Source organism: Podarcis cretensis (assembly GCF_951804945.1).
Source record: "Podarcis cretensis genome assembly, chromosome: 14".
Lineage (NCBI taxonomy): Eukaryota > Metazoa > Chordata > Lepidosauria > Squamata > Lacertidae > Podarcis > Podarcis cretensis.
Window position 1 is genome coordinate 45,974,267 of NC_137183.1, and position 24,433 is coordinate 45,998,699.

General features: G+C 46.5%; 1 protein-coding gene across 2 annotated transcripts in view; it reads left to right on the plus strand.

Moving 5' to 3' along the window:
• MAP2K3 (mitogen-activated protein kinase kinase 3) overlaps positions 1-24,105 on the plus strand; it is a 72,227-nt gene extending 48,122 nt beyond the window's left edge. For both annotated transcript variants that reach the window (XM_079953971.1, XM_079953970.1), the window contains exons 2-13: positions 5,193-5,225; positions 6,578-6,647; positions 7,536-7,584; positions 8,004-8,117; positions 8,500-8,619; positions 9,020-9,136; positions 11,082-11,133; positions 13,638-13,765; positions 15,799-15,876; positions 16,714-16,853; positions 18,865-18,910; positions 19,796-24,105. In XM_079953971.1, the coding sequence (XP_079810097.1) occupies positions 5,193-5,225; positions 6,578-6,647; positions 7,536-7,584; positions 8,004-8,117; positions 8,500-8,619; positions 9,020-9,136; positions 11,082-11,133; positions 13,638-13,765; positions 15,799-15,876; positions 16,714-16,853; positions 18,865-18,910; positions 19,796-19,879 (1,031 nt within the window). In that variant the 3' untranslated portion in view covers positions 19,880-24,105. The remainder of the gene's footprint in view (positions 1-5,192; positions 5,226-6,577; positions 6,648-7,535; positions 7,585-8,003; positions 8,118-8,499; positions 8,620-9,019; positions 9,137-11,081; positions 11,134-13,637; positions 13,766-15,798; positions 15,877-16,713; positions 16,854-18,864; positions 18,911-19,795) is intronic.
• Positions 24,106-24,433: the final 328 nt, after the last annotated feature.

A 24,433-nucleotide genomic window follows, 5' to 3' on the forward strand; every position in this document is an offset into this window, starting at 1 on the left:
TCCGCGTTCCATTATTTTTTGCATGAAGCCACATCTCTTGGGGAGAAATTAGCACGTGTGGAGTCTCCACCCCTCCTTGCCAGCTTGCAAGTAGATCTCAGGGACATGGTAGGTAAATGGAAAAGACAGACGGGGCCTTTGCATGCTTCAGCTCTGCTTTCCAGGTCTTGTGAGCTGATTGCATCTTCTCTTGATACGAGAGATCCCAGGCTTCTTTTGAACTTTGGGGCTGGAGAAAGGTCAGGAGCTGCAGGTTGTCAAAACGGACTCATCATACCAAGTAGCTGGTTCCAGTTTTGGGGAGCAAGTGAGCCCCAGCTTTGAAAAGGGTGACAGCTAGAACAGGCCTCCCCATGCATGCTCTGGCTGTCCGTTTGCAACGGGAAACAGGGCACAGTGGTACCTCGCTTTAAGAACAGTCCTGTTTAAGAACAATTTGGTTTACAAACTCCGCAAAACCGGAAACAGTTTGAGAACTTTATTTCGGTCTAAGAAAGGAATCCGAACAGTGGAAGTGCACCGGCGGCGGGACGCCTCCTTAGGGAACAGGCACCTCAGTTTAAGAACGGTTTCAGTTTAAGAATGGGCTTCCGGAACGGATTAAGTTCATAAACCGAGGTACCACTCTGTCTGTCTGTCTGTCTATCTATCTATCTATCTATCTATCATCTATCTATCTTTCCGAACTCTTTTTGTCCCCATCTTTGCTTTTCCCCCCAATAATATTTACTAAGTTTCAAACAAGTACAACACATACTGTAAAACCAATGAATGGTTTAAATGTTCTCTTTGCTGAACTATACAGCAAAGCACTATACAGTTGTTCCTTGGATCCCGAAAGCCTTGGTACTCGGATGTTTTGGCTCCTGAACTCCGCAAACCCAGAAGTGACTGTTTCGGTTTGCGAACGATCTTTGGAACCCGAATGTCCAACGGAGCTTCTCATGGGCTGCAAGAGCTTCCTGCAGCCTATCGGAAGCTGCGCTTTGGTTCCTGAATGTTTTGGAAGTCGAACGGACTTCCGGAATGGATTCCGTTCGACTTCCGAGGTATGACTGTAATAGCACTTTAAAAAGTCGTGGCTTCCCCCGTTTGTTAAGTGAGGTGTTAGGAGAGGGAACACCCCCCCCCCTTTAGTCTCCTCCCGGAGCTAGTTCCTGGAGTGGCTTAACAGTCGATCCCTCTTCCCAGGGAACTCTGGGAATTTGTTCAGTGAGGAGAACGAGGGTCTCCTAAGAACCTTCAGTACCCTTAAGAAACTACAGCTCCCATAATTTTTTTTGGGGAAGCATTGTTGGTTTAAAGTGGCATGATACTGCTTCAGATGTTTAGTGCAGATGAGGCCAGAAGCAGAACTTGAATATTGGCCGTCCACTCTTCCCCCCTACCCAAAAAGCTCTGTCTTGAAAAGTGCATGGAGGCCATTTTGTGTTTCGGAACATTTTTTCCATGTAAACCTGTCCCGAGCAGTAGAGGCCCATTGCAGTTAATGGCTCCTCTCAGTCCTTTCACACTAGCAGAAAATAGGAGGATATTCCATTGCTGCCGCCTCCTTCATGAAGGCTGTAATGAATGGCCATTGTCCTGCTGCCTGCTGTTCCAGTCTGACATCACTGGCGCTCTTTTGCGATGGAGTTGGACAATTTCCTTCTCCCCAGTTAACCCTTCCCACGATCTCTTTGAGTTTTGCAAGCTCCATTCTACATCTTCACATCTCCAGGAGAACCACAAATTTGCTCAGGGTGCTCGGCTGAGACTGAGAGGGTTCAGACTCGACTCTGAAACTGTGATTTTTTTTTTTTGCATGCTTGATTTATTGTGGCATCGGCTCCCACCTGATAGAGCTTTGGGTTGTGAGTGGCTGTTGAAGGTCCCCCCCCCCAAACCATGGTTCAGGCGGATCATGGTTTGGTGTTGCATGTGAACTGACAAATTGTGATGTTGCTTTGGCCTCAAGAGGCTTTGGTTTGGGGGTAGGATTCGGGGACTTTTGAGGCACAGGGGAATGGAAACAATAGATGCTATGGTCTGCCTGAATATTGGGGGCAGAATTTGTGGTTTGGAGCCTAGACTTTGGTTTGCAGCGCAGGAAGTTGTCTTCTACTAAGTGAGACGACTGATCCTTCTAACTGCTCTGCTTATTGGGAATGGCTTTCCATGCTTTCCGATGGGGAGTCTTCTCTAACTGTGCCGGGAAGTGCTATGAAATTGGGACCTTCTGCATCAGGGGCCAGCAAACTTTTTCAGCAGAGGGCCGGTCCACTGTCCTTCAGACCTTGTGGGGGCTGGACTATATTTTGAAAACATAATAATGAACAAATTCCTATGCCCCACAAATAACCCAGAGATGCATTTTAAATAAAAGGACACATTCTACTCATGTAAAAACACGCTGATTCCCGGACCGTCCGCGGGCCGGATTTAGAAGGTGATTGGGCCGGATCCGGCCCCCGGGCCTTAGTTTGCTTACCCATGTTTTACATGCAAGGCAGATGTTCTACGGCTTGACTACAGATTTTCCCTTTAGCTCACATCATCTGTGTTGAAGCTGCTGTTGCAATCCTGGAGCTGCAAGTCCCCCCCCCCCTTTACCAGAATTATTACAATCCTCCCCCCCCTCATGCTTTATGCAGCCTACTCCTGCAGAATTGATGTTGGGTGTGCATTTTGGAATGTGCCGGGTGAAAGCTTTCTAGAAGGGGAGCCCAGGCGTTAATCAGACAGAGCATCAAGGGCCATCAACAGATCCTGCCAAGGCCCAGCAAGGAATGGGCATGTCTCTGTGCCAAATTTTGGCCTTGCACAGGGCGCCATAGTACCCGTGTCGGCCAGTGATACTGGCCATGAAGCTCACAGGGTGACTGGGGTAGCTGTAGTAGTTTTTGTTTGTAATGTTGTTGTTTATATGCCATCCATCTGACTAGCTCGCCACTCTGGGCAGCTTCCAGCAAAGTATATATATATATAAAATACAATATGACACCAAACATTAAAAACTTTGCTATAGAGGGGAAGTCACTGCATCTCAGCCTGGCCTACTTCACAGGGTTGTTGTGGCGGTTAATTGAGGAGGAAGGAAGAAACAAGCATGCTACCTTGATCTCTTTGCAAGAAATGAACAAGGAATAACTCAACACACAGCAACACCCCGCTCCCACCGATGCTGTTATGTGGAAATTGAGAAGAGCTCTCCTTAAGAACCCTATACTTGGTGCCCGAGCCATTAAGACCAAAGTTTCCTTTTTTTTTTAATAATAATTTTCTTTTCTTCTTATAGACAACATTTTCAATGCACAATTCTCCCATATTTCCCCCCAGCTTTGACAATCAGTCTGCCCCATTGTCTCCTTTTCTCTCACCTCTATTAATCCCCCCCCCCCTTTTAAAGGGTTTTCCGTTTTGGAGGCGCTTTGCAAAAAAATTCCCTATGGGCTTGCTTCGCAAGACGAAAATGTCTTGCGAGTTCCTTCGTTTTTCCCCCCTTTCCCCCCCTTTTCCTAAGCTGCTAAGCCGCTTATCGGCTGATCCGCTAAAAGCCGCTAAACCGCTAATAGCGCTAATCCACTAAACTGTCAATGGGCTTGCTTCGCAAGACGAAAAAACCGCTATACGAAGAGCCTCACGGAATGGATTAATTTCGTCTTGCGAGGCACCACTGTACAATAATCTTTGCATTCTACAACCTTCTCAAATCATCTATATATTCTTTTTAAAAAAACACAAAAAACCAAAGTTCCCCTTGGAATGGATGGGCATTTTGCACCGTCTCTCGAGTTATCGTGAGGATAGCAACGTTTGCTGCCAACGCCAGTCCTGGCCAGCTGGATCCAGCCTCGGAAACTTGGTGACCTGAACGATCATAACCCCCTGTGAGCGGTTGCTGCCGCCACCGCATTCTGAATGAAGAGCTTGAACGGATTCTGGAAAAAGGCGGCGTTGTCCCAAACTGGGTTTTATATCTTGCTTCATTTCCACCCCCCTCCAAATGCTTGGAGGTGTAGTGACCTCTAGCGGTCAAGAAAGGCCTGAAGTGGCAGAAGCCCAGAGCTTGTTCGCCCTTGGCTCCCCACGGATAGGACCCCTGGGGAATTGAAATTCGGCACTGTGCTGTGCATCCCACAGCCCAGAGCTGGTTCGTGCTGGTTAGGAGTTAAATGGCAAAATCCAGGCGTAGGAAGCTGCCTTGTACCAAATCAGATCGTTGGTTTATGTGGAAATTGTTCCATTTGGTTGTGTACGTTCTGATGTTTTGCTTCTGACTGCTTTTTGCTTACGTTCATGGTTAGTACATGTGTTGTAAGGTGCCTTGAGCGTGGTTTAAACTTTGGAAAGGCGGCATACAAATAAAATGATTGATGGATTGATCATTGGTACATCTGGCAGAGAGGGATAGCTCAGTTGGTAGAGCCTAATAATAATAATAATAATAATAATAATAATAAATTTATTCTTTATTAATTTTGTATACAGTGGTACCTCGGGTTACATACGCTTCAGGTTACATATGCTTCAGGTTACAGACTCCGCTAACTCAGAAATATTACCTCAGGTTAAGAACTTTGCTTCAGGATGAGAACAGAAATCGTGCAGCGGCAGCAGGAGACCCCATTAGCTAAAGTGGTGCTTCAGGTTAAGAACAGTTTCAGGTTAAGAACAGACCTCCAGAACGAATTAAGTACTTAACCTGAGTTACCACTGTACTGCCCTATACCTGCAAGTCTCAGGGTGGTTACAGCATAAAATCACAATATAAAAAGTACAAAATAAATAATAAAAACGATAATAACTCAATATCTGTATCAGGCATAGGCAAACTCGGCCCTCCAGATGTTTTGGGACTACAGTTCCCATCATCCCTGACCACTGGTCCTGTTGGGTAGGGATCATGGTAGTTGTAGTCCCAAACCATCTGGAGGGCCGAGTTTGCCTGATCTATATGTTGCCCACGTTGCCCCAGACATCTGATGGGAGGGTGTTCCACAGGGCAGGGGCCACCACCGAGAAGGCCCTCTGCCTGGTTCCCTGCAACCTCACTTCTCACATGAGACTCCTAATTTCAGAGTTGTGGGTTCGAGGTCCACATTGGGCAAGAGATTCCTGCGTTGCAGGGGGTTTAGAATTCTTTAGTACCTGGATAGCGGCTTGGCTAGAATTGGGCTCTTAGTTTGTTTTCTCTTTCTCCTTTCTCATAGATCCTAAAGGATCCTCGGAAAAGCGGAAAGGAGGTAAGGGATCAACTGAACTTTTGGAAACATTTCTTCGTCTCCACAGTGGTTTTTCTTCTCCCCACCCATGGACTGTCATGGACTGTTTGGAAGCAGAGGAATGGTGGGAGGAAGAAGCTTCGGAATTCTTAAGAGAATAGAGCTCAGAGCCCAGGGATTGGTGGTGGGACAATGATAAGTAGAGGGAGAAGACTGGGAAGAGATGATGTTGAAAGCTGGAGAGGTAACAGGGCTTAGTGAGATGGGAGAGACTGTGGCAGAGAAGTCCAGATTCAGAGCCAGAAGCTGAAGCCAAGAGAGAAGGGAGGCCATCAAAGCAGACAGCTGAAAAAGGCTAAGTTAAAGGATTCTAATTAAAGGGTTTTTAATACAAAGTTGGGACGTGGGTAGCGCTGTGGGTTAAACCACAGAGCCTAGGACTTGCTGATCAAAAGGTCGGCGGTTCAAATCCCTGTGACGGGGTGAGCTCCTGTTGCTCATTCCCTGCTCCTACCAACCTAACAGTTCGAAAGCATGTCAAAGTGCAAGTAGATAAATAGGTACCACTCCGGCGGGAAGGTAAACGGCGTTTCCGTGTGCTGCTCTGGTTTGCCAGAAGCAGCTTAGTCATGCTGGCCACATGACCCGGAAGCTGTATGCCGTCTCCCTCAGCCAATAAAGAGATATGAGCACCACAACCCCAGAGTCAGCCACGACTGGACCTAATGGTCAGGGGTCCGTTTACCTTTAATACAGAGTTGCAGGCTAAAGTATAGTGACATAGGGGAAGTTTTCAACTGATTCCTTAAGGAGAAACACCCTGGTGGTTCTCCATGGAGATGTGTTCCATTGTTTTGGTGCCACTCTTGAAAAGACCCTGTCTTGCATGTTTGCTTGAGAGGTCATCACCTTGGAATTGATGTTTAGGACCTGGTCCTATTCTGAACATGGTACATCGAGATTTAATTGATTACATTTTGGGTGTACATTTTTTAAAATTCCCTCTCCCTTCCAAAGAGCTCAAGTTACCCCCTCTCCCTTGAAACAACCCTGTGAGGCAGGTCAGATAGTGACTTTCCCATGGTCACCCAGTCCAGTGAACATTGTGTTGGAGTTTGAATTCGAACCTGAGTCTTCCCAACCTCATTTCAGCACTGCTATGCCCCTGCTGGTTCTTGCTTTATTAAAAATACCTGGAGTAGCTCAGTTGGTAGAGCATATGACGCTTAATCTCAAGGTCATGCATTCGAGGCCCATGTTGGGCAGAAGATCCCTGAATTGCAGGGGTTGGACTAGATGATGCTTAGGGTCCCTTCCAATTCTACAGTTCTATGAAAAAATATGATAAGAGTGTGTGTCCTCTTTCTTTCCAGGGCCGAAGAAGAAACGGCCGCCCCTCTTGAGCATGCCATCAGCAAACAGGCAGTCATCCGTCCCTCCAACGTAAGAACCGCTGCTTCGCTCTCTTGCAAATTCCTAATATGCTGTATTCTGTAATGCTTTTTATTATTATTTTTAATTATTGGTGCTCTGTAATGTGTTTTCAGAGGGACATGGGTGGTGCTGTGGGTTAAACCACAGAGCCTAGGACTTGCTGATCAGAAGGTCAGCGGTTCAAATCCCCATGACAGGGTGAGCTCCCATTGCTTGGTCCCAGCTCCTGCCAACTTAGCAGTTCAAAAGCACGTCAAAAGTGCAAGTAGATAAATAGGTACCACTCTGGCAGGAAGGTAAACGGCGTTTCCATGCGCTGCTCTGGTTCGCCAGAAGCGGCTTGGTCATGCTGGCCACATGACCCGGAAGCTGTACGCCGACTCCCTCGGCCAGTAAAGCGAGATGAGCCCCGCAACCCCAGAGTCGGCCACGACTGGACCTAATGGTCAGGGGTCCCTTTACCTTTAATGTGTTTTTAGTGTTTCACATCGCCCTGGGATGTTTTTGATAAAGGGCGGTTTATAAATTGAATAAATAAATATAAACAAATAAAGCTGGAACTCTCCAGCTCATTGTTTGTCTACATAAGGAGAGAGGAGTCTGTGGCTCTGCTGGACTATATATCTCTCATAAAGCCCTGACCATTGTGCATGCTGGCTTGGGGCTGATGGGAGTTGGCATCAAACATCACCTTTGTTAGGGTCACAGTTGCCCACTTCTGCTTTAGATTCTCCTCCCCATTTATGTGCCCCTCAGTTTTGCCGGAGCCCCAGTGACTTTACTGAGTGTACCTGTTTCACACTCACCAGCAGCCAAATTGCAAAATTTCAGAAAATCGACACCAGGTGGTGAATACTGGATTGGATTTTTAAATAGAGCCTTTGTCTTTCCTTGCAGACCTCCAAGAAACTTGGATTCCAGGACTTTCATTACTGTTGGTGAGAAGGTATGTTGATGCTGATGTTGTTGTTTTTTTGTTTTTTTTTACTTGTTTGGCACATGCACACCGATTAACAACATTTCTTCTCCCTGTGATGTTATCTGGATTATCAATGATTCTTCCTTGTTCATCTTTAAATAATTGTTTTGGGTCTGGTTTTATATGGATTACAGCTCCTTCCTTTTTTGTTACACCTGAGGTTACAAAGTCCTTTCCCAAAGTCCTTTTGTTCTTCAATATTCTTCTACGTTTCCTTGCTATGTGTGTTTCTCTGAGGCAAATCACTTCTTTAACAACAAATTTTGTTTGCGAAAGAGATAAAGAAGGTCGCCGGCTGATGCTAGCAATACGAATATTGGCTCGATCCTAAACGTATTATTTTGACAATTTTTTGTGCATCTTTCTCTCTCTCTTCTGGTCAACAGAACTTTGAAGTAGAGGCCGACGACTTGGTGAGCATTTCGGAGTTGGGAAGAGGAGCTTATGGCGTAGTGGAGAAAGTGTATCATGCGCAGAGCGACACCACCATGGCTGTGAAGGTAAGAGCCGCAGTACTATATAAACAATTTATTTATTTGGTTTTTCAAATTAAAGTTTTACAATCACATATTCAACATACATCATAAAAAAAAGATTCCAAAGAATCTCCTGGACGTCCCTCCTCCCCTTTGTGGGTCATGTTGTTAGTCATTTCCTCCTGCGTCTTTTATAATACAGTGGTACCTTGGCTCTCAAACTTAATCCGTTCCGGAAGTCCGTTCCAAAACCAAATCGTTCCAAAACCAAGGTGCGCTCTCCCATAGGAAGTAATGCAAAATGGATTAATCCGTTCCAGACTTTTAAAAACAACCGGGGGAGGAATAGTTTTCCCGAAGCCTTGACAGTGTGGTTATTTTCTTTTTCCTTTCCCACTCTCTGCAGAGAATCCGAGCCACTGTGAACTCTCAGGAACAGAAGAGGCTAGTAATGGACTTGGACATTTCCATGAGGACCGTGGACTGCTTTTACACTGTCACGTTCTACGGAGCCCTTTTCAGAGAGGTAGGTGAGCAGCAGGAAGGCCAGAGCCTCTTCGTTTTTACTGGCCACCTCAGACAGCCAGCACAACTTCTGGAGCATTTGCTGAAAAGCAGGGGGAAGCCAACCTGGTGCCTTCCAGATGTCTTATGTATTTATTTATTTAAAGGAGGCATACAGCACAAAAAATGTAACACTTAAGTAATAACATTGGTTAAACAAATAGCATTCTCAATAAAGTGCATTTTTGAAAAATCAAGTTCCAAAGGCATGTCTCAAAATAAAGCAGGGGTGACTCCTGCCACACCCTTCCATTGGCAGGGAGTTCCACAGGGCAGGACCTGCTAAAGGTTCAGTCCTCTGACAAAGGCCAACCAATTTATCTCTCTCCCCCTTCTCCTCCTCTCACTCCCTTCTTTTTCAGGGTGATGTGTGGATCTGCATGGAGCTAATGGATACGTCTCTGGATAAATTTTATAAGAGGGTCCTGGAAAAGAAGAAGACGATCCCTGAGGACATACTTGGGAAAATAACCGTGTCTGTGAGTGGCACCTTCTTTCTATGGGGAAGTTTGCTGTGGGACCCACCCACCCATAGCAAGTGAGCCAGGGAGGGCAGTCTGCATGATTGCAAACACAGAATGCAGCAGCCAACACAGATGGAGAGACCCCAGCTTCTCTTTAAAATCAGGGTGGGGTTGTGCAAACCCTTTTTATTAATTAAACTTCTATACCGAGGACTGTCTCCCCAAGCTGCTTATTTCAGGCTGGTGTAGAGGCATGTGTATCTTCTCCTCCTCCTGCAACAAACTCCCTTCCCTGCTTGCCTCCCAGAACCAGAAGAGGCATGAAATGGGCAGAGGGGAGATACATGCAGGCGCAGTCTCTGATTACTTGGAGAAGAGGGGACTTGGGCAGCTATGGGGAGATGGGGGACCTTCAGTCTCATGGGGGCAAGACCTCTTGGAGATGAGTTGCTGTGCTCATTAGGCCTGACACTCCTTTGCAGATTGTGTTTTTTGCTAATAGAGTTAACTCTAGCTTGCATAGCGTGATTGGTGAGTTGAGGATCCGCCACCCGCTTAGAGATAAATAAGATGCAGGGACACATGAATTTGAGGTTAATGGGCTAAAGAAGGCCACAGCTTTATTGGTTACAGCATGTGAATGCTATTGGCTTTAGGCATTGGATCAGACAGTCTATACATGACTCCACCCTGCTCAGCGGGGAGTCATCTGAAGGTTAACAACCAGTGGGAGGAGCTTGTTGATGCAAATTTCAGTGGTACCTCAGGTTACATATGCTTCAGGTTACATACGCTTCAGGTTACAGACTCCGCTAACCCAGAAATAGTACCTCGAGTTAAGAACTTTGTTTCAGGATGAGAACAGAAATTGTGCAGCGGCGGCACAGCAGCAGCAGGAGGCCCCATTAGCTAAAGTGGTGCTTCAGGTTAAGAACAGTTTCAGGTTAAGAACGGACCTCCGGAACGAATTAAGTACTTAACCCAAGGTACTAGAGTACAACTGAAGCTTCCCATGATGTCACTGGGGGTCATGCCATGGCCCTAGCCACCAGCAGGGCATCGGACAGGATCCACAACCGCCGGATTCCTTTAAAGGAATACCCACACAAGGGGAGGGGAGGTGATGGCCACACCTGCCCTCCAACGCACGACACATATTCCAATGCCTAACTGCCAATACCCAAAAAGTTGTGATGGTTTGCTATGAGGTAGGTGAAAAATCAAGAGGCTGGTTCCAATTTGCCAAATGGATAAAAATTCCTACCAGGCCCCCTGGGCAACCAGGGCAACCAACCTGAATCCATAGCAAGGTCAGACGCATAAATATGACCTAAAGGGAGGGTGGGTGGGTGATCCGACGACAAAGGGGCACAGAATGAGAAGATGGAGCTGCCACAGCTGCTTGAATGTGGCTAAACCCTGCCCACAAGCCAGTCCTGTTGGCTGGCCTACAGGCGTGGCGCGGCAGCCAGGTAAGCTGACATAGGGGGCTGAATACAGTGGTGTCCCGCAAGACGAATGCCTCGCAAGACGAAAAACCCGCTAGACGAAAGGGTTTTCCGTTTTTCGAGGCGCTTCGCAAGACGAATTTCCCTATGGGCTTGCTTCGCAAGACGAGAACGTCTTGCGAGTTTTTTCCCTTTCCCCCCCTTTTTCTAAGCCGCTAATAGCCGCTAAGCCACTAATAGCGCTAATCCGCTAAGCTGCTAATAGGGATGCTTCGCAAGACGAAAAAACCGCTAGACGAAGAGACCCGCGGAATGGATTATTTTCGTCTTGTGAGGCACCACTGTACACCCCCCTGCCGTCAGGGGAGCCGACTCCCGCTCACAACTCCTCCCCTCTGTTAGGAGGAGAGTTTTTACTGCTGGGTCGCTCCAGGCACGGCAGGTCACCTGGTTGGCGAAAGCTTGTCTGCAGCTAGAATTACACCTCTCTCTCTCTCTCTGTCTTTCTCCAGATTGTCCGAGCCCTGGAGCATTTGCATAGCAAGCTGTCTGTGATTCACAGAGGTAGGCATTGTCGTTTGTGCATTACGAGGGCTGAGCAGGGGGCATGGAGCTCATAGGCAGAGCATCTCTTGGGATGTGGAAGATCCTAAGGACAGCCTCCAGCATCTCCTGTTGGAACGATCTTGGCTGCAGACAATATAGAAAGATTGTCTGCCCAGAACCCTTCCAAGCTGTTGCCAGTCAATATGCCGTAGATAGAGGCAGAGAACAGTCTGAGCTGATAGAAGGTGGCTTCACCATTAATCATTCCAGAGCCGCTAAAGTTAGTTTCCATTCTGCCTGACTGGACACATGTCATGTTTGCCTCTGTATCTTGCATATAATAATAATTTATTATTTATACCCCGCCCATCTGGCTGGGTTTCCCCAGCCACTCTGGGTGGCTCCCAACAGAATTAATGATAATAATAACAATAAAAAATGATAAAACTCCAGACATTAAAAACTTCCCTAAACAGGGTGCCTTCAGATGTCTTCTAAAAGTCAGATAGTTGTTTATTTCCTTGACATCTGATGCGTTCCACAGGGCGGGCGCCACTACCGAGAAGGCCCTCTGCCTGGTTCCCTGTAGCTTCACTTCTCGCAGTGAGGGAACCGCCAGAAGGCCCTTGGAGTTGGACCTCAGTGTCCGGGCTGAATGATGGGGCTGGAGACATGCCTTCAGGTTCAGGGCTTTAAAGGCCAGCACCAACGCTTTGAATTGAGCTCAGAAACGTACTGGGAGTCAGTGTAGGTTTTTCAGGACAGGTGTTATATGGTCTTGGCAGCCACTCCCAGTCACCGGTCTAGCTGCCGCATTCTGGATTAGTTGTAGTTTCCGAGTCACCTTCAAAGGTAGCCCCACGTAGAGCGCATTGCAGTAGTCCAAGTGGGAGATAACCAGAGCATGCACCACTCTGGAGAGACAGTCTGAGGGCAGGGAGGGTCTCAGCCTGCATACCAGATGGAGCTGGTAGACAGCTGCCCTGAACACAGAAGTGACCTGCGCCTCCATGGACAGCTGTGAGTCCAAAATGACTCACAGGCTGCGCACCTGGTCCTTCAGGGGGACAGTTACTCCACATGCATAATTTTGATTTGCATGTTAACATGTGGAAAGTCTTGGGAACTTGATGCAATGCAACAGGATGGGAGCTCAGTACAGAACATTTTGGCTGTGTTTGTAGCCCCCTTAATTTAAAGGCCCTTGGGGAGGAAGCTGGGAGCCCTGCCCAGGTTTTTGTGTTCCTTCTGCAGACACAATCATGAGGTCTAGGAACCTGAAAAGTGTTGTAGTTTGGTTTGGCATTGACTAAGACTCTTAACGTTCAGCACACAGCTAGAGTTGTGGACATACTGAAGAAATACCGTATTTTTTGCCCTATAGGGTGCACCAGCCCATAGGGCGCACCTAGTATTTTTTTTTGGGGGGGGGGATAAAATTTTTTTTATTCACCTCCCAGGCGTGGGGATGGGGCGGGGGAAGCCCGAGCTTCCCCCGACCCCAGCCCCCAGAACAGGCTGCTATCCACAAGCCTTGGGAGCCCGGCGGGAGTTCCCGCCGGGCTCCCAAGGCTTGCAGAGAGCTGCCTGAAACCCGGGGCGCACTGCTCAGCGCGCTCCAGGCTTCGGGATGCAGGCTGCTATCCGCGAGCCTGGGGAGCCCAGCGGAACTCCTGCTGGCTCCCAAGGCTTGTGGATGGCTTTCGCCCCATAGGATGCACACACATTTCCCCTTCATTTTTGGAGGGGAAAAAGTGTATCCTATAGGGCGAAAAATACGGTACAACCTGTGCCATTAATAATGATTGTGCAACCTGTACAGTATAAGCTAAGCTATCCAGTTCTTTCTGCTTAAGCCAAGAAATTGTTTCTATAACTACATTTAGCACTAATAGTCACATTAATGGCTCGAGACTACTGAGGAAGCCCAGAAAACTCTGCTCAGGGAGTGGGCTATCACCCAACCCCAATAAATTGGCCGTGTCGGGGGCAAAATAGCAGCTCTTCAACTTTATGGACTGCTAGGGCGAAACTGGCATAGAACGCTGTCACCCTGTCTTCCATCTGCACTTCACAGCTACCGGGAACATCGTTGAACTTACCTACCTTCTTCTTGAACTTACCTAAAAAACAAGAAAAAAAAATAGTCAAGAAGTTGTAAGAACTTAGTAAAATCTGATGCTGCAAGTGCACTTTATTTTAGATAGCTTTTAAGTTTTCATGGCACTTTGCAAGTAGTTGTCTTATTCTCACAAATTTGAAAAATGGTGAAAAATCGTTTTTGAACAATAATATTAATTGTGTGAATAATTGTCGCCTATGTGCTGTACGGGTTGCACAAACCGAGTTGTGGGCATGGCAGCGGAAAGCCTTCACAGTTCCAGCTGCGTGCTCTTCAAACATATGACTAAAACTGTGCACAAATGTGCCTTTAAATAATCTTCGTTAAAATTTTTAACGGAGGAAAGTCTCCCTAGTTGATCCAGAGAAAGGAGGGTTAACGAATCTCTTCCTCTTAACAGACGTGAAGCCGTCCAACGTCCTTATCAATAAACAGGGACATGTCAAAATGTGTGACTTCGGGATCAGTGGATACTTGGTAGATTCTGTGGCGAAGACCCTGGATGCTGGTTGCAAACCTTATATGGCGGTGAGTTTTTGATCAGTTGTTTGGGGCGCACCACCCTTCTCTTGTCTCCCAGTCCCCCTCTCTTCAATCAATCAGTTTTTTGTGATCAGCCTTCAGGAAGAAACATGCACAATTATTTATTTGTTGGTTCGTTTGTTTCCTACATCCGAGGATCACAGGGTGGTGTACAATATAAAAGCACAAAAATACACGACCTAGTAACAGATGTAAACAATAACCACTCACCAGTATAAGAGGCTATAGATTGTTTAATTAGCCCAAAGGCCTGGGAGAAGAGGAATGCTTTCGTCTGGCGTTTAAATGAAGGCACCAGACAAGCCTCCTTGGGAAGAGCATCCCACAAGTGGGCAGCCACCACAGAAAAGGCCCCGCTCTCATGTTTCCGCCCTCCGGACCTCTTGCAGGGTAGGCACACAGGTGATGACTGCAGGGTCCAGGTGGGTTCATATGGGGAGAGGTGGTCCTTGAGGTATTGCGATCCTGAGCTGTTTATACAATAATACCAGGCCCTGGGATCTTTGGATAAAGGGTGGTAATATAAATTGTATCAATAATGGGAAACCAGGCTGATAAAATTACTAATAACAGTCTTAGGCAGGCATGGAAAACAAAATTATAAGTTTGCTCAAATGAACTCTGGTGGGTTTCACATGCGCAATATTTAGCTGCTCTGGAAGAAAGAGATGGATGTGTTCTTATCTGAAAGGACCCCCCAAAAAGCATAAAATGCATTTGATCATCCTGGGAATTTCTGTAAAGTGAGTTCAAGTACAAATCTTGCGTAAATTCCAGGAAGAGAAGTGGTCCTTAAGTGCATGGGTTGTCAAGTTCCACTGTGGTTTTATCATTTGTTGGGAGCTGCCCAGAGTAGCTGGGGCAACCCAGTCTGATGGGTGGCATAAAAATTATTATAATTATAATTGTAGTAATAATTATTATTAGTCTGCCTCTCTGGATTCACAGAAACGCTTACATTGACAATAGGGGGTTTCTTTGAACTTCCCCTCGAAAAGTGCATTTAACGGTGCCAGAATAAATGCCCCGTGATGTTCAAAGAGCACACAAAGAACCCAATTCCTCCTCCTTGGTCGCTTCAACAGAATGAGTGTCACTTGGCTGAGAACCCTTTCCAGGCTCCCTTTGGGTGAATGGGTGGGAGGGTATACAGTGGAACCTCGGGTTACAGACGCTTCAGGTTACAGACTCCGCTAACCCAGAAATAGTACCTCGGGTTAAGAACTTTGCTTCAGGATGAGAACAGAAATCGCGCGGCGGTGGCGGGAGGCCCCATTAGCTAAAGTGGTACCTCAGGTTAAGAACAGTTTCAGGTTAAGGATGGACCTCCAGAACAAATTAAGTTCTTAACCTGAGGTACCACTGTAGTGTTTGTCCACACGTCATTCCACTTCGTTAGTTGTTCTGTGATGCTTCCCCAGATGTGAATGGGCACGATTGCTGCCTGGAGGATACCTTTTGTGCTCTTGTAGGGCAAAGCAAAAGGTATCTGGATATTTGCAGTATTAAAAAACCCCCACAGGATTTCAGCAGGAATTTACAGTGGTACCTCGGGTTACGAACTTAATTCGTTCTGGAAGTCCGTTCTTAACCTGAGGCGCGCATTCCCTAGATAGGCCTCCTGCGACCCCGGAAGCGGATTGCGTTTGTATCCCATGGCAAAGTTCGCAACCCGGGACACCTACTTCCGGGTTTGTGGAGTTCGTAACCCGAAGCAGTTGTGAGCAGGACTGTTCGTAACCTGAGGTAGCACTGTACGTAATGTGCAGTGTGTCTGCCCTGAAATTTCTGCAGGCGCAAACAGTATATTTATATCTTACCCTACCTGCAAAGAACTTGGGGGAATGGTTCTTCGCCTCCCCTTTTTATCCTTAAAACAACCGTGCAGGGTAGTTTGCTGAGAGAAGGAGTGGCCTGGCTCAAGGTGAGCTTTCGTGGCCAGCCAGGGACTTGAATCCAGCTTTCTGTAGCTCAACCACCAGACCGTGCCAACCCTTTTCAATACCTTTCCTTTGCAGCCAGAGAGAATAAACCCTGAGCTGAACCAGCAGGGGTACAATGTGAAATCGGACGTCTGGAGCCTGGGCATCACTTTGGTAAGAAATCTACGCAGAAGTGTGTCTGTGTGTAAAGGGATCAGCAATCTTGTGGGTTTAAGAATTCAACAGTTAGGAAACACGTGAACACTGTTGGGGATCTATGAAATATATTGCATGAGATATTGTCACCTTGTTGTGGGGCTTGCCCCAATCTAGAATAGACATATGGAACTCCCTGCTACCAGATGCAGGGTTGTGTATTGGTGTAAAGGTAAAGGGACCCCTGACCATTAGGTCTAGTCGTGGTCGACTCTGGGGTTGCGGCACTCATCTCGCTTTACTGGCCAAGGGAGCCGGCGTACAGCTTCCGGGTCATGTGGCCAGCATGACGAAGCCACTTCCGGCAAACCAGAGCAGCGCACGGAAATGCCATTTACCTTCCCGCTGGAGCGGTACCTATTTATCTACTTGCACTTTGACGTGCTTTTGAACCGCTAGGTTGGCAGGAGCAGGGACTGAGCAATGGGAAATCACCCCGTCGCGGGAATTCGATCAGCAAGTCCTAGGCTCTGTGGTTTAACCCACAGCGCCACCCGTGTCCCTGTGTATTGGTGTACTTAGCTTTAAAAGAGGATTTAAAAAAAATCACAGGGAGAGTTTCATCAGGGAGAGTTTCATCAGTGGCTACTGAGAGTGATAGCTAAATGGAACCTCCTTGTTCCAAGGCAGGATACCTCCAAATAAGAAATGTCAGGGATGTAGGACGATGAAGCTGTTGCCTTCAGGCTTTCTGGTTGGCCACTGCAGCAAGCAGAAACACTGGACCCAGGCAGAAGTTCTGTTTGACCAGGAAGGGCTCTCTGTTTATGTTCTGGTCTGGTCTCTCCCTCTCAGATTGAAATGGCCATTCTCCGATTCCCGTACGAATCCTGGGGCACCCCTTTCCAGCAGCTGAAGCAAGTGGTGGAAGAGCCCTCGCCTCAGCTGCCTGCGGAGCACTTCTCACAGAACTTTGTGGACTTCACAGCCCAGTGGTAGGTGCCCTTCCCATCCAGGCCGCCATCTTGTCTCCCAGAATGCACTGCACTGGAGGTGATCCATTTCCCTGGAGCACAGTGCTTCAAAACACCCCCAGCATTGCATGCAGAACTGTCCATTAAACTTTGATTAGTTTAATGTTAAGTAAACGTCCAGTGCGCTTCCAACGCCATAAGACTTATCTCAGCAGAGATTTTCGTGCAGCGGCTGAAGGAGGCAGGAGAGTCAGTACCTTTTTCTAAATGAAGAATCCTGGAGCAAGCACTTTAGAACTCAGGGAAAAAACTTTATTCACAAAAGCAAAAAAAACCCTGGCGATAAAGCACACATGCTTTTATCTCCGGCATAAAGGAAAACTTTACTCTAAACTTAACTCATATCAGCAAACATGCCCATGGCCACAAACTGAGTCTGCGAGTCAGGTCAAGGGGGGAAGAGAGAGAGAAACAGGGGTGAACTGACTATTTATACAAACCAACTCACATTCCTGGATGCTTAATGACTTTCAGCTGCTCAGTGATTAGAGCGACTTGTTACCTCTTAACCCTTTAGTACCAACAAGAACGTCCCTGGCAGCACCTTCAAGTTGGTTTTATCAAAGTAGGTTTTACCCTTGGGCATTTTAATCTGGTTTAGGACCCCCTTGGCTGTTGGTGGTTTTAGGGATGTGTGCAATACAGCTTCTTCACCACCTGAGCTTTGCTGCTGGAGTGATTTGAAGGAAGAGGAACTTCATTTTCCCACTGTCTGTTATTAGCAGCTTGCAGTGAACTTCACCAGCATGTGAAATTCCTGGGAGAAGCATCTCTGGGTTCATGTGGATGATTCATGGGCAAGCCTGTGCCTTGGAAACGAGGTGCATCTGCCAACTCTCACCACCCCCCTCCCAGCCCAGATTTACCCCTGTAGTCACATGTAGCAATAAGTAAACAAACAAACCCTGTGTTGCAAAATGTGGCTCGGCAATATCGAAAACAACATGATGGCCAGAAACATTTACAGTATAGAAAACTTTATGGAATAATGCAAAACGTCAACATTATCAAACTGATGAAGAACTGAATGAAACAGTAGTTGCTATCTGGAAACACTGTTCAGCAGAGTTCAGATTTGGACATTTGCTGATCATACAAAACTTTACAAGCTTGATCTCTGCTGGGTAAAATCTGGCACCGTGACTTATTCAAGTACTTTTAGAGACTTCAGTTTGATAATTTTGATGTTCTGTGTTATTCCATAAAGTTTTCTATATTGTAATTGTTTCTGGCTATCGTGCTGCTTTTGATATTACTGAGTCACACGGTAGCAAGCTGATACCCTTAAGTATGGCAAATCCAGAAATTTGCACTCTTGCAGCTCTGCTGAAGGCAAAAGCAGAGAAAGCAATTTTGTAGGAAAAGGTGAGACTGTCCCTGATGAATTTGGGCAGCTGAAATGTATGCAAATTGAAATTATAATGTGCAATTAAAAGGCAACATAAAAGCTGCCTACAACAAGAGCAGAATCCTGGGACCTGCCCCCACCCCCTTTTTTTTAAAAAAACAACAACCATGGATGAGTAAAATATGATGCAAACTATTGTTGTTTTTTCCTTTTTCAAACATAACCTTTGTTAATGTTATGCAGTAATAATATAGATTGGGAGGAATGAAAGCTTCACACAGCACTTGAGTATCTTCTGGGTCTTGGTAGGATGCATTTAATCACCAAAACATATATTACACATAACCATATATATATATATATATATATATATATATATATATATATATATCACAAAACTCTATTTACATAAAACAAGCTGATGAATATTCAGGACTATATTAAAATGCCACACAAATAAAACCAATGGCTTCATTACTATGAAAAAGTTACATTTTATGTTTACTTCCTTCATAGCAACAAAATGCCTACCCGGCTTTCCTCTAAAGTTCTTAACATTTTGTACAACCGACCTCTTAACTCTCACAAATTTTCTCTTACAATTTCCTTGTTTTTCGTTCTCAGTTTGAGGAAGAATCCTGCCGAACGATTGAGTTACGTGGAACTCATGGTGAGTCTCTCTTCTCCTTCCTTCCTTCCTTCTCCAAATTTGGTTAAGAGTTATGTGGTGCCAGCAATTGATAGAATTGTAGAATTGGAAGGGACCACGAGAGTCATCAGTAATAATAATAATAATAATAAATAATTTTATTTATACCCCACCCTCCCTGGCCAGAGCTGGGCTCAGGGAGGCTAACAACAGTAAAATTACAGTAAAAACATTATGGGGGGGGGACCAATTTAAAATACAGGTTAAAATGCAATTTGAAATGCAGCCTCATTTTAAAAGTAGCCCATAGATCAAAAACCATAAGGGGAGGGAAACATAAGGGTCAGACTGAGTCCAAACCAAAGGCCAGGCGGAACAGCTCTGTCTTGCAGGCCCTGCGGAAAGATGTCAAGTCCCCCAGGGCCCTAGTCTCTTGTGACAGAGCGTTCCACCAAGTTGGGGCCAGTACTGAAAAGGCCCTGGGCCTAGTTGAGACCAATCTAACCACCTTGCGACCTGGGACCTCCAAAACGTTGTCATTTGTGGACCTTAAGGTCTTCCGCGGGGCATACCAGGAGAGGCGATGCCGTAGGTCCCATCCCCTGCAAGGCAGGAATCCTTTGCCCAACGTGGGCTTCAAATCCGTGATCCTGAGTCTCATGTTCCACCTACTGAGCTATCCAGGAAATGACTGCCCTTCATTGGAGGATTTTAAACAGAGTTTGGACGGCCATCTTATCAGGGACTCTTTAGTGTGTGATTCATTCATTGCAGGGGGCTAGACCAGATACCCTTTGGGGGTGCCTTCCATGTCCACAATTCTATGACTGCCCCTTCCTTTGCTCCTTGTGCAAGATGAGACCTCTTCTCTCGTCTCAAACTGAAACCGTTCTCCTTTCCCAACAGGCCCACCCGTTCTTCACTATGCACGATACCCGCGAGACTGACATGGTCTCCTTCGTCACAGAAATCCTAGGAGATGACTCCTAAAAGTCCCGCGGAACCTCGCCATCGGAACAAAAGAACCAGCTCTGCCTTCTCCTGGCAGGGAGAGAAAACAGAATAAGGATTTTTATAGCACCAACTGTGGTTTGCACAAAAGAGAATGAATGTCTTCGCTGCTTCCTCCCCATCCCACCCCAAATAATTTTTCTCTTCCCTCCCACCCCCTTTCTCAGCAACATGCTGGACTTAGAGCGATTTTATTATTATTATTTAACAAGAGGCCTCTATGAATGACATGTTTTTGACACGTAGACGTCTTCGATCCCAACTGTAGCCACGCACAATCTGCTTAAGGGTTGAAGGGCGCTCAAGACAACGCCCCCTCGGGTGGGTTTTGAGAAAAGCACGTTGTGTTACTTTTAAAACCAGGCGCCTTTTTGAAATGCAGCTGTGTGTGTGTGTGTGTGTGTACGTGTGTGTGTGTGTGTGTATGTTTGTGTGTCTATGAGCATGTGTACTTTTGCTTGGAGAGATCTGAGCCCATCTGAAACTGCATACAAAATCACAGCAGCCACAGAAGTGTCACCTGTCGCAGGTTAACCAGCAGACCTGTGGGGCTGGTTGTTTTTTGGGTGGTGTCACGTCATCTTGCAAGTGGCAGATTGCATTAAAATAATAAAAAAAAGCTCAGTAGATCATGAGGCTCTTAATCTCAGCGTCGTGGGTTTGAGCCTCGCATTTGTAAAAGATTCCTGCATCGCAGGATGTTGGACTAGATGCCTCTCGTGGTCCCTTCCAACTCTATGATCTGATATCTATGAACTGAACCCACACCCCAGTTCCTCCCTGCATGTAGAAAACTAGCTCTTAGAGCAGAATGGAAGAGTTATTTAAATGTTCTCCACTATGGAAGTCTGGGAAGGACTCTCACCTATAATTCTGTTTTTAACATGACTCTTAGTTTTGTTATCGCCCCCAAACCATTTACTCATTTAATTCTAACAGCCGTTTTTCTTAGGCCTAAACAGACGTCTCCTTCACTTTTCCACAGCTAAATGTAATATATTATCAGTTTCTTTTAAATGCTCTGTCCAGTCACAGTTGTGTGGCAAAATCGGTAGACGCACACATACACAAACCCCTCTTTAGAGACAAGCAGAGTCTCGCCCTCTCCAAAGTTGTTCTGGAAGCAGTGATTGAGTTGAGCTGCCATCTCTCTGCTGACCTAAGACTACAGGTGCCATCCTGTTGTTGGACTGCCATACCCATCATCCCTCACCTGTTGGCCGTGCTCTCTGCTGGGGTTGATGGGATTGCTAGTTGAGCAATGCTTTGAACACCACGTGTTTCCCACTCCTGCTATAGAAAGAGTCCCAAGGACAGACAGGCAGTTCATAGCCATATTTAACGTAGTGGAGGGAAGAATCTAATGTCCAGATTTATCTAACAAATCCCCAGATCTTTCTTTCTTCCCTTTTTAATGAAAAGAGCAGTTGAACGTGTCTATATGTATTGGGGTGGGGCGTGTTGACACTTTCTCTGCTCTCCCCCCCCCCCCCCAAAAAAAGTTTACACACACAAACCAGCTTCAGTACCCCACCCAGCCAGTCGGCGACAATGGGAGTTGTAGTCTTAATAAGACTTTTTTAAAAATCCACAGACACTTTTTCATCTGTGACACATTGCAGGGTAGAAGCATCCATGTTGATTTCCCCACCACGGGGACAAGCAGACTTGCTTTTTCTGTTATGCCAGCTAATGCCTGCACATAGGGAAGTTGCGAGTCAGGTTGTCCAGTGTTGGGTGTGCTAAATGGCAGTCCCTATCTGGCATTTCTCAGGCAGTGCCCGTTTCCATTCCTACCTGGAAATGCTGCGATTTGAACCTGGTTCCTTCTGCATGCGAAAGCCAGGTGCTCTACCACTGAGCTAGGGACCGCCTCCTTTTGCTCATTTGCCTCATCCTCTCAGAAAAGGTGCTTACCAACACAGTTGACACTTGTTTCTAAGTCATACTCTAATGCCCTGCCCACGACCGACAAAAGGGAAGCATTTACCTGTGATATTATATAGCCCCACTTGGTTTCTGTGGATTACGTCTCTCTCCCCTCTCCTAAACACACGTCCAAGTCATATCTATTATTATCTTCCTTCTTTCTAATATATTTGTACATATAAATTATATTTTGAAAACTCAGCATTATGCCCAGGTGGGAATAGGTTTGGCAAAACAACCAGCAGTTTCAGTTAGACCAACCAGCCTTAGGGAGTGTTGGCGAAGCGTTGTGGTTCAAAGGGGGGAAAAAACAAGCCACCTAATTTTTAACGGGTCCTTTTTAAGAAGCATCCCTGGATTCTTAAAAGCATGCCTTGGGTCTTCAAAAGTGGCCACCTCCTTTGGAGAAATTAGGTTTCCCTCCTTCCTACCCCCAACTCCAATAATGTTCCTAAAAGTTCTCTGCCTTAACTACTTTCGTAATTCTGTGGAATAAGGTCCAGGGTTCTGGAACCATAGGAATGCAAGCAAGATCAGGCCAAAGCTCCATCACTGACCAACCACATCCCTGCGGGAAACCTGCAAGTGGGGAGCTAAGGGCCCTCGACTCCTGTTAGGACCGGTCCTGCCATTTGGCAGAGTGAAGTGTCTGCCTCAGGCTACATCTGCCGAGGGGCTGGGAGCAGCTACAGAGTGGTACCCGCATGTCTCCTAAGCTAGCAAGCTGATTTGGGGGGCAGTTGAAGCAGTTCCATCACCAGCCGCATTTGCTCTATACATTTGAAGTAGCCTTCTCCTACTTTAAACAGTGCCAGAAACTGCTGAGAGCTGTTGGGAGGACCCCATTCAACTTGCAGAGTCCCTTGGGGAAGAGGGATTGGCTGCTAAAGAGCTCATGGGAATTGTAGCTTCTGCATGTGGTGGGTGTGGAGTTACCTTTGGCCTTCCAATTGTTGCTGACCTACAACTCCTGGGATCAGTGGCCTCGCCGGGGCTGATGGGAGTTGTATTTCAGCAAAGGTTCCCCACGTCTGGTATATGGAATGGGTGAGGAGAGGTGGCGCCACCTGCTTTCACGCTGGCAACAATGCCGTCACTGGCTGTGTTGTCTTTCCACACCTGGGCTTCAGTAGCCATGCCGCAACTGAAAGTGGAGGTGGTATATTGCCATCATGGCTCCTATTACTTAGCAACCTCCTTAAATTAAATAGGTGTCGTATGATCAAGTTAGTTCTTTTGTCTGTCCCGAAAAACCCATGCCTTCACCATTTTTAATGTTTTTGTTTTTTTTAAATGATGAATCACTTTCCATTTTTCTCCTGAATTCCCCCTCCCTTCATCTCTTCCTAAGGCAAACTGCTGCACTTTTGTCATGGGTTAGCCCTGCAAGTGTTGTGTGGCAGGTTTTTTGAATTGCAGGTGTTGTATAATTTTTATCACTCGTCTTTATTTTTAACGTTGCGGTTGTACTTTTCTGGAAAATATCTCCCATCCTCCTCTTCCTTCAAAGCTTCCGTGAATTATTATTTTTTTAACTGCATGGTTTTGGATTTTCAGCCTCTTTTTCTCCACTTTTATACCCCCCCCCTTTCCAATAAAAACCTGGTTTGAGAAAGCGAGAGTGACTCCATTTTGAACACCCAATAAACAAAATGGCCGCTTCCCCACTAGAGAGAATCCAGGCCAAGGGGCTAAATGCAGCCCATGTGCCCCCTCTGTCCTGGCCATGCCCATAACTGACCTTACCTCACACAATTGTTGAGTGGTTTTTGCCTGACTGGAATGTGTCCTAATAATGCCTCTCGCTTGCCTGGATGGTGAATGGGGTGTGTGTGTGTGTGTGTGTGTGTGTGTGTGTGTGTGTAGAAATTAGCCTATTGTATGTAGGTAAAATTCACATTCAGCATTTGCCTCTGGCCCTGCCTGCTCCCGGAATGTGGCCCGCCAAAGGCTGCGCACTACGGAATGTGGCCCTCAGCCTGAAAATGCTTTCCTGTCCTTGTTACATGAGCTGGAACTATGTGGAGCCAGAGAGAATCTTCTGGGTTGATCTTAGTTTAGAGAGAACCACATACCTCTCTCTAAACTACACTGCAGCTTGCTTGCTTTTTTCCCTCCGCTTCCCCTACCCTGCCTGGGTCCTTTCCAAAAAAGGCTCACCGGTGGGGATGGAAAATGGTTTTGTATCTAGGAAAGGACTAGATGCTTTTATGAATTGGAAGACTGTATATAACAACGAACTTGGTCATTGGTTTTCAATAAAATAAGCCACCCAACCCGGTTTCTTCTGTGCTTTTTTTCTTAAAGGTAAAGGGACCCCTGACCATTAGGTCCAGTCGTGACCGACTCTGGGGTTGCGGCGCTCATCTCGCTTTATTGGCCGAGGGAGCCGACGTTTGTCCACAGACAGTTTTTCTGGGTTATGTGGCCAGCATGACTAAGCCGCTTCTGGTGAACCAGAGCAGCGCACGGAAACGTCGTTTACCTTCCCGTCGGAGCGGTACCTATTTATCTACTTGCACTCCGACGTGCTTTCGAACTACTAGGTTGGCAGGAGCAGGGACCGAGCAACGGGAGCTCACCCCGTTGCGGGGATTCGAACCT